General features: G+C 40.7%; 1 protein-coding gene across 1 annotated transcript in view; it reads left to right on the forward strand.

Annotated features, from left to right (window-relative positions):
* Positions 1–12,958: 12,958 nt before the first annotated feature.
* Positions 12,959–13,833, forward strand: part of gmds (GDP-mannose 4,6-dehydratase) — a 180,878-nt gene continuing 180,003 nt past the window's right edge. Inside the window, exon 1 of the mRNA XM_061883749.1 lies at positions 12,959–13,170. Coding sequence (XP_061739733.1) covers positions 13,102–13,170 — 69 coding nt within the window. The 5' untranslated portion in view covers positions 12,959–13,101. The remainder of the gene's footprint in view (positions 13,171–13,833) is intronic.

Below are 13,833 nucleotides of genomic sequence, written 5' to 3' on the forward strand. Positions count from 1 at the left end.
AACTGAATAGAATGCAAAGACAGCACACTTAATGTGCAAACTGGAAAACGTTGTTATTTTTGGCAAATATTAGCTCATTTGGAATTTGATGCCTGCAACATGTTTCAAAAAAGCTGGCATAAGTGGCAAAAAAGACTGAGAAAGTGACAAAGAAGTTGGGAAAGGTGGCAATAAATACTGATAAAGTTGAGGAATGCTCATCAAACACTTATTTGGAACATCCCACAGGTAAACAGGCTCATTGGGAACAGGTGGGTGCCATGATTGGGTATAAAAGCAGTTTCCATTAAATGCTCAGTCATTCACAAACAAGGATGAGGCAAGGGTCTCTACTTTGTGAAGAAATGCGTGAGCAAATTGTCAATCACTTTGAGAACAACATTTCTCAACGAGCTATTGCAAGCTCCGGAGAAATCCCTGCTCGTAAGCGATGATATTGCGGACCTTTGATCCCTCAGGCGGTACTGTATCAAAAACCGACATCAGTGTGTAAAGGATATGACCGGATGGGTTCAGGAACACTTCAGAAAACCACTGTCAGTAACTACAGCAAGTTTACATCTGTCAGTGTAAGTTCAAATTATACTATGCATTGCGAAAGCCATTTATTGACAACACCCAGAAACTCCGCCGGCTTTGCTGGGCCTGAGCTCATCTAAGATGGACTGATACAAAGTGTAAGAGTGTGGTGTGATGACTCCACATTTCAAATTGTTTTTGGAAACTGTAGACTTTGTGTCCTCCGAAACAAAGAGTAAAATAACTATTCAGATTGTTGAGGTGCAAAAGCCTGCATCTGTGATGGTAAGGGGGGTATATCAGTGCCAAAGCCATGGGTAACTTACACAGCTGTGAAGGCACCATTAATGCTGAAAGGTACATACAGGTTTTGGAGCAACATATGTTGCCATCCAAGCACCGTAATCATGGACGCCCCTGCTTATTTCAACAAAACAATGCCAAGTGATGTGTTACAACAGCGTGGCTTCATAGTAAAAGAGTGCAGGTACTAGACTGGCCTACCTGTAGTCCAGACCTGTGTCCCATTGAAAATGTGTGCGGCAATATTAAGCGTAAAATACCAAAACGAAGACCCCGGAATGTTTTACTTAAGTTATACATCAAGAAAGGATAGTAAAGAATGCCACTTGAAAAGCTTCAAAAATGGGTCTCCTCAGTTCTTAAACGTTTACTGAGTGTTGTTAAAAGGAAATGATTATAAAAATGCCATTGTGCCAACTTTTTTGTAATGAGTTGCTGCGTTTAAATTGTAAGTTAATGATTATTTGCCCGAAAAAATAAAGTTTTTCAGTTCGAACATTAAATATCTTGTCTTTGCATTCTATTTAATTGAATAGAAGTTGAAATGTAGTTGCAAATCATTGTATTCTGTTGTTATTTACGAATTACACAATGTGCCAACTTCACTAGTTTTGGGTTTTGTAATTTTTTTCCTCTTTTTGGTTTGGAGTTTTGGCTGACTTGTTTTCCTCAATACACTTTTGTGTGATGGAATGTTTGTCATAGCTGTTTGCAGTACCATTTTAAACTGAAAAGATGTGCAATTTTGAATAATGTTCATTTATGGTATGTTTTGTTTGATAGCATTAATAAATATAGAGTATGAATGAAACAAATAAAACACAAAAAAATATATTAACGTGTAGTCTTGTATTTAATTATTGAATTATTTGTGGGGGTTTTTGTTTGAATGATGGGCTGGATCAATTTTACAAAACAGCAATATAACTAAACATTATATATAACACTCAAAAAGTGTTTTGTTGAGCTAACTTAAAACAATTCACTGAAATTTGTAAGAAATTAGGGTCATTTGGATTTTCAAAAATCAGGTTTTGTAAAAGTTACTTTTCCTGTTATACTGAATTTAAATATTACGTTGATCAAAACATATTCTTTGAAATTTTAGTAAAAGTGTTGTAGTTCATAAGCATACAAATACATATTTTTGGGCAAAACTGTTTGCATAAACACTTCAAAGATAGTCTAAATCAGGGGCGCTCACACTTTTTCTGCAGGTGAGCTACTTTTCAATTGACCAAGTCGAGGAGATCTACCTCATTCCTATTTATAATTTATATTTATTTGTTTATGAAAGAGACATTTTTGTTAACAAGTTAATGGTGTTTAATGATAATACAAGCATGTTTAACACACATAGATTCCTTTCTTTCATGAAGATAAGACTATAAGTTGGTGTATTTGATTCTGATGACTTGCATTGATTGGAATTAGACAGTGGTGCTGATAACGTCCGCATTTTCAAATGGAGGAAAAAAAAAGTCCTCCTTTCTGTCCAATACCACATGAAAGTGGTTGGATTTGGCATCTCATTTGTCCAACTTGCATACTCGTTTTTAAACACTTTGTTATGAGAGTAGCATATGTGTGTGGCCCTTTAATGTCTGGCAGCAGGTGAGTGACGTCAGTGACTGTGCGGGTGGGCAAGCAAGTGAGAAAGCGGTCGCTGAGGGCGGGGGAGAAATACATTGGCATCAAACTCCGTAGCTTGCTAGCTTGTGCACGCTAGCTTTCTGAGACTCTTATTTTGTTAGCACAGGCAGGATGAAACAGGTCTTTTATGGTGAAGACAGGAACTGTGCTGTCGGTCTTTAGAGTTTTGACAGTAGGTACGGAGTCTCTAGAAATAAAATGTGTTTCTCTGCGTCCGCCCTGTTAGTGATTTTTTTCTTAAATATGAGCTCGCAGCAGCCAGCGTCATCTCACAAGATCCTCGGGTGCCGAGAATGTCAAACAACTGACGAAAGTGAAGTCTTGGTATGATTGATGATTTCTCATTTTTATGTACATTTTTTAATGCCTGGCTTGAGATCGACTGACGCACCCTCCGAGATCGACCAGTCGATCGCGATCGACGTAATGGGCACCCCTGGTCTAAATGATCAACATTTAACATTTAAAAAAAACAGTCCAAACCGAACTACAGTGGTGTGCCCCCAGGACCAGCAAGGCCTTCTCTGCTGGCCTAACATAACCAGAAATCATGCTCATAATTATAGATAAAAACATTTTTTTAATTTACTTTCCATATATGTCTAAAAGTATTCATGTTCTATTCATGTCATATTTGCTCCTTCCAGCGCTGTTGTTTTTAGTTTATAGAGTTTTTAAAACAGACATCATCATCATGGACCCTCTAGCTGGGAAGCTAGCTCTCTTATCAGCTACAGAGACTAAATAACTCCAAGGTGATGTCTTGGTGAGTTTACTGAGAAATTTGTGAAACTGAAACAATACATAAAAATGCCTTTGGAAGTTAATAACACTAATACAGTCACTTGTAAAAATGTTAGCATATTAGCTAATGCTAACAACGCTAGCTTGATTACATGGCATAGAGCATACAAATATGCATAAAACACTCTACAGACATCAAAAATGGGACGGTTTAGTTAGTAAAAATAGTCTTAGTTAACTATATTGTAAAACTTACAAAGATTGCTTGGAGTGATGAATGAAAAACCATACAAGTAAAATGCTAAGAACGACACGCTGGTTGGAACGAAAGAAGCACTACCTGTAAATGAAAGCAGCACCTGAAGTGAGCGAACTTATCCATAAGATGGCACCAAAACAAAAACAATAAAACCCCTCTTTTTTTCAAAACAATTTCAATCATAGATAGATAGATAGATAGTACTTTATTGATTCCTTCAGGAGAGTTCCTTCAGGAAAATTAAAATTCCAGCAGCAGTGTACAGAGTTGAGATCAATTAAAAGAAAAAAGTAAAAAGTAAATAATGGGGGTTTAAAAGGAAAAAAAATAGAGAAATATTACAAAAAGAATAAAAACAATGGGAATAACAATATAACAGTAAAATAAGAATATAACAAGACAAAGTAGGCAGTAGTGACCATGTTATGAAAACGTAATGCACTGTTAATGTTTTGCATCCCCTGTCATCCTAGTACCCCCCGTCCCCCGTCCCAGAGAGGAGTTGTACAGTCTAATGGCGTGTGGGACAAAGGAGTTTTTGAGTCTATTAGTCCTGCACTTGGGATGAAGCAGTCTAGCACTGAACAGGCTCCTCTAGCTACTGATAACGCTATGCAGAGGGTGACTGGCATCATCCAGGATGCTCACTAGTTTGTCAACAGTCCTCTTCTCTGCCACCGTCACCAGTGAGTCCAGTTTCATTCCGATTGTAGAACCGGCCCGCCTGATCAGTTTCTCAAGTCTGGAGCTGTCCTTCTTGGATGTACTGCCCCCCCAGCACACTACCATGTAGAACAGAACACTGGCAACCACAGACTGGTAGTACATCCACAGGAGTTTTCTACAAATGTTGAAGGAGTGCAGTCTCCTCAGGAAGTACAGCCTGCTCTGTCCTTTCTTGTACTGGTGGTCCGTGTTAACAGTCCAGTCCAGCTTATTGTCCACCCAAACCCCGAGGTACTTGAATGAGTCCAAGTATGTCTGTTATAGTGAAGACAAAGACAAATTCATGAATTAGTTGCACCGTCTTAAAAAAGGGTTCAAAGTGAAGGAAAAAAGTAGCGGTTTACAGTCCGGAATTTAAGGTAAATAGCAATGTATAATTTTTCTATTGCAATTTTTGTACAAACCATGCGACACATTTTACCATGTTGATCAGCTGTAATACCACCGTTGGTATCTGTACTTTAATTTTAGCCCTAACTCACTAAACACTTCTCAAGCGTTGGCAGCTTCTAGAAGGGTGAATGATTGGAAAACTCACAATTCGATTACCATTACAATTCAGGGGCTACCGTTCGATTATAAATGGATTGTTTATGCATCTTCAAATGTCATTTTGCACATCATTAATATGTATTGTATGTTAGTATGTATTGTACATTTATAATGTTTAATTATTATATTGTATATTATTAATGTATTGTATACTGTCATGCATTATAGATTCATCCATCAATCCATTTTTTACCGCTTATTCCCTTTGGGGTGGCGGGGGGCGCTGGGGCCTATCTCAGCTACAATCGGGCGGAAGGCGGGGTACACCCTGGACAAGTCGCCACCTCATTGCAAGCATTATAGATTCATTATATCTATCCATCCATCCATCTTCTTCCGCTTATCCGAGGTCGGGTCGCGGGGGCAGCAGCCTAAGCAGGGAAGCCCAGACTTCCCTCTCCCCAGCCACTTCGTCTAGCTCTTCCCGGGGGATCCCGAGGCGTTCCCAGGCCAGCCGGGAGACATAGTCTTCCCAACGTGTCCTGGGTCTTCCCCGTGGCCTCCTACCGGTTGGACGTGCCCTAAACACCTCCCTAGGGAGGCGTCCGCGTGGCATCCTGACCAGATGCCCGAACCACCTCATCTGGCTCCTCTCGATGTGAAGGAGCAGCGGCTTTACTTTGAGTTCCTCCCGGATGGCAGAGCTTCTCACCCTATCTCTAAGGGAGAGCCCCGCCACACGGCGGAGGAAACTCATTTCGGCCGCTTGTACCCGTGATCTTATCCTTTCGGTCATGACTCAAAGCTCATGACCATAGGTGAGGATGGGAACGTAGATCGACCAGTAAATTGAGAGCTTTGCCTTCCGGCTCAGCTCCTTCTTCACCACAACGGATCGATACAACGTCCGCATTACTGAATACGCCGCACCGATCCGCCTGTCGATCTCACGATCCACTCTTCCCCCACTCGTGAACAAGACTCCTAGGTACTTGAACTCCTCCACTTGGGGCAGGGTCTCCTCCCCAACCCGGAGATGCATTCCACCCTTTTCCGGGCGAGAACCATGGACTCGGACTTGGAGGTGCTCATTTCATCTAATTATGTAATAATCTCATAGGTAAAACGGGCTTATCTTGGGCTGCAGAAGATGTAGTCATTTTCAGTTTTTAAACGTGAGCCCGCACAGCATATATACTGTGTGTTTGTATACTGTATTATACATACTCATAAATATATATATATATATATATATATATATATATATATATATAGGTTCTACCCTGGTGTTGAGCACTGTATAATGGATAAAGCACTGAAACCTCGACTATATATACAGTCGTGGTCAAAAGTTTACATACACTTGTAAACAACATAATGTCATGGCTGTCTTGAGTTTCCAATAATTTCTACAACTCTTTTTTTTTTTTTGTGATAGAGTGATTGGAGCACATACTTGTTGGTCACAAAAAATATTCATGAAGTTTGGTTCTTTAATGAATTTATTATGGGTCTACTGAACATGTGACCAAGTCTGCTGGGTCAAAAGAATACATTGTGTCAAATGCAAGAAACGCAACAATGTTTCTTTCAGGTCTTAATTGCAGACTGCCAACATGCAACACAGCACAATATGCATTTTTAAAGTGTGTCCCAGAAGACACAAACCACACCCATTCTGCTGAGCTGATTGTGAGCATGGTCGTAGTGCCCGCCACAGAGCCAAACAGCAGCACTCAGAACTGCAATAAACAGAGCAATTGAGAGGAGACACAAACACGACACAGAACAAACCAAAAGTACTAAAACAAAAATGAATATTATCAACAACAGTATCAATATTAGTTCTAATTTCAGCATAGCAGTGATTAAAAATCCCTCATTGAAATTATCATTAGACATTTATAAAAATAAACAAAAGAACAATAGTGTCACAGTGGCTTACACTTGCATCGCATCTCATAAGCTTGACAACACACTGTGTCCAATGTTTTCACAAAGATAAACCGAGTCATATTTTTGGTTCGTTTTATAGTTAAAACACATTTACATTATTGCAATCAGTCGATAAAACTTTGTCTTTTACAAGTATAAAAGCTTTTTTTTTTTTTTAAATCTACTACTCTGCTAGCATGTCAGCAGACTGGGGTGGATCCTGCTGAAATCCTATGTGATGAATGAATACGGATTCGTTTTGAATCGAAAATATATTGTTTTTGAATCGAAAATCGCGTTGAATCGAAAAAATCTATTTTGAATCAAATCATGACCCCAAGAATTATTTAATCGAATCGTGGGACACCCAAAGATTGGCAGCCCTAACATATATATATATATATATTTTTTTTCATTAGGTCAGAAAACGGCATTGGAGGCTATTTCCTCCCTACAAACCTGTTTCGCAGGTTTCCCTGCTCTTCAGGAGAGTTCCCCTGAACGGAACCTGCTTGTCTAGCCCACATATTCGGGTGGCTGGCATTCTTTTTTGACAGATGATGGCCGAAGATGAGCAACATGGTTTAAGACTTCCGTGGTTCTACAATATAGTTTTTCACACAAGCGTGTTTAAAGTGTTTGCCTGCCAACACAATAATGTCATTTTAGTCCGACCATCTTTTGTTATTCCACTGTGATTATAGTTCTACTCAGTCCAGGTAATTTATTTGTTTTGCAAATACACTTACAGGGCCAGTGAATAATATTTTTAATTATTCTATTGCCAGCAATGTAAAGACTAAAGAGCGGATTTGAAAGAGGACCTAATCTATTTAAATTTAAAGACAATGTTTATGAATGTTACAATTTTTCTTTATTAAATAGGAAATTTGATATACTGTTTATTTGTTTAAAATGGATCCACACAGTAGCCACAAATATTCCATCAACCTATCATAATCGAGGAGCACCCCCTGGAAGATGTGGTGGAGTTTGTGTACCTGGGAAGCAACATCAACACAGATGGAGGAGCTGATAAAGATGCCGAGCTGCGCATCAGCAAAGCAAGACATGCCTTTGGAACTCTCCGACCTGTGTGGCTCTCTTCCCAGCTCTCCACAAATGTAAAATCTGTCCTTCTTTATGGCTGTGAAACCTGGAAAACCACCAAAACAATCATCAATAAACTGCAGGTTTTTGTTAACAACTGTCTCAGGTCCATACTGAGGATTTGGTGACCCAACAAGATATCAAATGTAGACCTGCATGAACAAAGAGCAAATTCGAAATAAAATCAAAAGCAGAAAGTGTGGATGGATCGGCCATATACTTAGGAAGGATCCGCCTTATGGTTCATTGATTGATTGATTGATACTTTTATTAGTAGATTGCACAGTACAGTACATATTCCGTACAATTGACCACTAAATGGTAACACCCGAATACGTTTTTCAACTTGTTTAAGTCGGGGTCCACGTTAATCAATCCATGGTACAAATATATACTATCAACATAATACAGTCATCACACAAGTTAATCATCATAGTATGTACATTGAATTATTTACATTATTTACAATCCGGGGGGTGGGATGAGGAGCTTTGGTTGATATCAGAACTTCAGTCATCAACAATTGCATCAACAGAGAAATGTGGACATTGAAACAGTGTAGGTCTTATTTAGTAGGATATGTACAGCCAGCAGAGAACATAGTGAGTTCAGATAGCATAAGAACAAGTATATACATTAGAAGTACATTTGAGTTGTTTATAATCCGGGGAGATGGGATGTGAATGGAGGAGGGTATTAGTAAAGTGTTGAAGTTGCCTGCAGGTGTTGTTTTAGAGCGGTTTTGAAGGAATATAGAGATGCACTTACTTTTATACCTGTTGGGAGTGCAAAAATACTATACCACAATTCATCATGTATATAAAAAAAGAATACGTAGAATAAAAAACAGTCTTTAGTGTAATAGCGTTTTAAGCTTGTTTTTAAAAGCCCTTGCATTAATTGACTCCTCTAATACACGAGGTAGCCGTTTCCACTTTGAAGCAGCTCTGTACAACCCAGTTTTTTTGCATAGTGCATGGTCTTGCTCTTGGTACTACTATATTTCCTTTAGTCTGTTGTCTAGTGGAGTGTCTGTTTGTTACAAATATATTATATTTTAGAGTGTACGACTGTTGGGCTTCTGTAGTATGACTAGTAAGCCCTTATCAACATATAACCGTGATAGGTTGGGGTGCATACTGTCAATACCAGTCCAAATGTTACGGCTCAAGCACCTGCCGCCACACATTCAGCTGTGCGCTCCTCTGAACACACCGCTGGACACGCTCACGGGCGTACCTCTCCTTGGTGATCAACACACCTGACGCTGATGAGGACTCCACTCCCTTCTTAAGGCAGTGTGTCCTGCGTTCCAGTGCCAGAATGTAGCTACTTGTACCTGTTCAGTAAGCCTTTCATATCTCGAGCTTTCCTCGCCTATGTGCTTCGTCGCTCGCTGTGTTTTCCCTTCTTTGTGCTCATTGTGTCCTGTCCCGTGTCGTCATTCCTTGGTTTCGAGCTGTGTGTCTCGTCTCCCTCTGGACTTCCTGCTACCTCCCCGGATCTCGACCTCGCCTGCTCTCGGACAGCGATAACTCGCTCCAGTCCCTGACCACTGGCCTGTCCCCGGACCTCCGAGCCTGCCTTGCTGTTTCTAGATTTCCGCATCAATCTCAACACGCACCTTCAATACCTCCCGCTAACACTCAACATATAATCGCTTCACATAGTCACACCACATGTATTTGAAGTAATTACACACAACATTCTTTAGCATTAATAAATATAAGCAACCTCCAAGTCTCTGTGCTAACTCCTTCTCCACTTTACCGTTATATTAAAGTGCGCACTTCAAGGCCAATCGTGTGGCCTTATTTTGCACAAGTTGCAGCTTTTGAATATCTTTCTTTAGAGCACATGACCGAATCACGTTGGCGCAATAATTGAGGTGAGATACAATAACTGTAAAAGTTCCATCCATCAATTTTCTACCGCGTGTCAATTTTGGCGTCACGGGGGTTGCTAGATTGAAAAATGTGTCAAAAGTAGGCACATTTTCTACAAAACCCAAAACCAGTGAAGTTGGCACATTGTGTAAATCGTTAATAAAAACAGAATACAATGATTTGCAAAGACAAGACATTTAATGTTCGAACTGAGAAACCTATTTATTTATTTTTTGCCAATAATCATTAATATAGAATTCGGACAGGGATATTTTCATTACTGTGTTCCATGGCCTTTCCTTTTAACAACACTCAGTACACGTTTGGGAACTGAGGAGACCAATTTTTCAAGCTTTTCAGGTGGAATTTTTTTCCCATTCTTGCTTGATGTACAGCTTAAGTTGTTCAACAGTCCGGGGTCTATGTTGTGGTGTTTTAGGCTTCATATTGCGCCACACATTTTCGATGGGAGACACGTCTTGACTATAGGCAAGGCCAGTCTAGTACCCACACTATTTTACTACGAAGCCATGCTGTTGTAACACATGGCTTGGCATTGCCTTCTTGAAATAAGCAGGGGCGTCCATGATAACGTTGCATGGATGGCAACATATGTTGTTCCAAAACCTGTATGTATCGTTCAGCATTAATGGTGCTTTCACAGATGTGTAAGCTACCCATGCCTTGGGCATTCACCCCCATACCGTCACAGATCCTGGCTTTTGAACTTAGCGTCTATAACAATCCGGATGGTACTTTTGTTCTTTGTTCTGGAGGACATGACATCCACAGTGTCCAAAAACAATTTGAAATGTGGACAGAGTGTGCAAAGCAGTAATCAGAGCAACGGGTGGCTATTTTGAAGAAACTACGACAGTGTTTTTTAACCTGGGTTCGATCGAACCCTAGGGGTTCGGTGAGTCGGCCTCAGGGGTTCGGCGGAGGTCAAAACAAACCCGACTCATAGTCTCAATAAAAACTTCTACCTATCGGCGTAGTACGGATACGGCAACAGCAGAAGTAACATTAATTTGCAGGTGTGTAATTTGTTTTGAGTTTTTGCACTGTGTTGGTTTTGTTCTTTGAACAAGGTGATGTTCATGCACAGTTCATTTTGTGCACCCGTAAAAAGACACGGTAACACTTTAGTATGGGGAACATATTCACCATTGATTAGTGGCTTATTAACATGCAAATTAGTAATATATTGGCCCTAAACTAGTCATCATTAAGTACTTATTAATGCCTTATTCGGCATGGCCTCATTATAACCCTAACCCTCTAACCCTAATCAAATAACTCTAAATTAAGTCTTTGTTACTTAGAATATGTTCCCCTAGTGTCCAAAAATTCTAAATTAAGTCTTTGTTACTTAAAATATGTTCTCCCTACTAAAGTGTTACACATAACTTTGTCTTGAATTTGAAAAAAAAAAACATTTTATTTTTCACTAAGAAGGGTTCGATGAATGCGCATATGAAACTAATGGGGTTCGGTACCTCCAACAAGGTTAAGAACCACTGAACTAGAATATAAGGCATGTTTTCAGTTATTTCACCTGTTTTTGTTAAGTACACTTCACGGTGGAAGAGGGGTTAGTGCGTCTGCCTCACAATACGAAGGTCCTGCAGTCCTGGGTTCAATCCCAGCTCGGGATCTTTCTGTGTGGAGTTTGCATGTCCTCCCCTTGAATGCGTGGGTTCCCTCCGGGTACTCTGGGTTCCTCCCACTTCCAAAGACATGCACCTGGGGATAGGTTGATTGGCAACACTAAATTGACCCTAATGTGTGAATGTGAGTGTGAATGTTGTCTGTCTATCTGTGTTGGCCCTGCGATGAGGTGGCGACTTGTCCAGGGTGTACCCCGCCTTCTGCCCTATTGTAGCTGAGATAGGCGCCAGCGCCCCCTCGCGACCCCAAAAGGGAATAAGCGGTAGAAAAAGGATGGATGGATGGATAACTCCACGTGTTCATTCATAGTTGTGATGCCTTCAGTGACAATTTCCAATGTAAATAGTCATGAAAATAAAGAAAACGCATTGAATGAGAAGCTGTGTCCAAACTTTTGGCCTGTACAGTACACGTTTTTATTGCGACCAAATAAAAATAATTCAAATTGGACAAACCTACATGTATTGCTTTTAATAAGCACAAATGCGCTCTATACTACAAACTCCAGTTGGTCCAGAACGCGGCAGCACGACTTTTAACAGGGGCCAGGAAACACCAGCATATAACCCCAATTCTTCAGAGTTTGCACTGGCTCCCTGTTCATTTTAGAATTGATTTTAAAACATTGCTGTTTGTTTTTAAATCTTTACATGGACTGGAACCTCAATATATCTCGGACCTTATCCAAATTTACATTCCTGCGCGCGCTCTGAGGTCCGAGAGCCAGTTCCAGCTCGTGGTGCCCAAGACCAGACTTAAGACCAGGGGAGACGGGGCCTTCTCTGTGGTCGGCCCAAAGCTCTGGAACACTCTGCCGCTCCATGTTCAAACTGCTTCCACAGTGGAGTGTTTTAAGTCTCGTCTTAAGACCCACTTTTATTCTTTGGCTTTTAACACTACGTGAGTTGTGTGGTCCTCTGTTCTCTGTTGTCCTCTGTGTTTTTTATACGCTTTGATTTCTATTTTACTGTTTTAATTGATTTTACCCTTTAAGATAGTTTTTAATCATATTTGTTTTGATAGGTTTTATATTTATTTTTTTACAATTGTTTTTAACATGGTTGTGCAGCACTTTGGAAACGTTATTGTTGTTTAAATGTGCTATATAAATAAAGTGGATTGGATTGGATTGGGGCTTCACGGTGGCAGAGGGGTTAGTGCGTCTGCCTCACAATACGTAGTTCCTGCAGTCCTGGGTTCAAATCCAGGCTCGGGATCTTTCTGTGTGGAGTTTGCATGTTCTCCCCGTGAATGCGTGGGTTCCCTCCGGGTACTCCGGCTTCCTCCCACTTCCAAAGACATGCACCTGGGGATAGGTTGATTGGCAACACTAAAATTGGCCCTAGTGTGTGAATGTGAGTGTGAATGTTGTCTGTCTATCTGTGTTGGCCCTGCGATGAGGTGGCGACTTGTCCAGGGTGTACCCTGCCTTCCGCCCGATTGTAGCTGAGATAGGCGCCAGCGCCCCCCGCGATCCCGAAAGGGAATAAGCGGTAGAAAATGGATGGATGGACTTGAGAAAATAAGCCCAAAGCGGACAAGCAACACAGAGTCACCGATGTAATTCTAACTAAAGCCTGCAGAGGACGCTGTGAATGAAAGCGCCAGTCTTTATGAATGCTGTCCCTCTGCATTGACGCTGTCTACTGCTCTCCTTTCATTGGTTCAACAGTCTCTTCCTGCTTAGCGGTGCTCACACGAAGATCATATGTGTTGTAAATACGTTTCCTAAGAGACGTCTATCTATGCCACTGCAAACTAGATTGACAGCTTTTTCTGGTTCTGGCTTTAAGAAGTAAAAACATGGCAGAGTGCTCCGGAGAGCCAAGGACGGAGAGGAAAGTGGCTGTTATCACTGGTATCACGGGGCAGGTACTGTAAGGATTGTTACTTTTCCATAGAATGAACAGTTTAAAGCAGGGGCGCTCACACTTTTTCTGCAGGCGAGCTACTTTTCAATTGACCAAGTCGAGGAGATCTACCTCATTCCAATTTATAATTTATATTTATTTATTTATGAAAGAGACATTTTTGTTAACAAGTTAATGGTGTTTAATGATAATACAAGCATGTTTAACACACATAGATTCCTTTCTTTCATGAAGATAAGACTGTAAGTTGGTGTATTTGATTCTGATGACTTGCATTGATTGGAATTAGACAGTGGTGCTGATAACGTCCGCATTTTCAAATGGAGGGGAAAAAAAGTCCTCCTTTCTGCCCAATACCACATGAAAGTGGTTGGATTTGTCATCTCATTTGTCCAACTTGCATACTCGTTTTTAAACACTTTGTTATGAGAGTAGCATATGTGTGTGTGGCCCTTTAATGTCTGGCAGCAGGTGAGTGACGTCAGTGAGTGTGCGGGTGGGCAAGCAAGTGAGAAAGCGGTCGCTGAGGGCGGGGGAGAAATACATTGGCATCAAACTCCGTAGCTTGCTAGCTTGTGCACGCTAGCTTTCTGAGACTCTTATTTTGTTAGCACAGGCAGGATGAAACAGGTCTTTTATGGTGAAGACAGGAACTGTGCAGTCG

Source organism: Nerophis ophidion, linkage group LG22 (assembly GCF_033978795.1).
Source record: "Nerophis ophidion isolate RoL-2023_Sa linkage group LG22, RoL_Noph_v1.0, whole genome shotgun sequence".
Classification (NCBI taxonomy): Eukaryota; Metazoa; Chordata; class Actinopteri; order Syngnathiformes; family Syngnathidae; genus Nerophis; species Nerophis ophidion.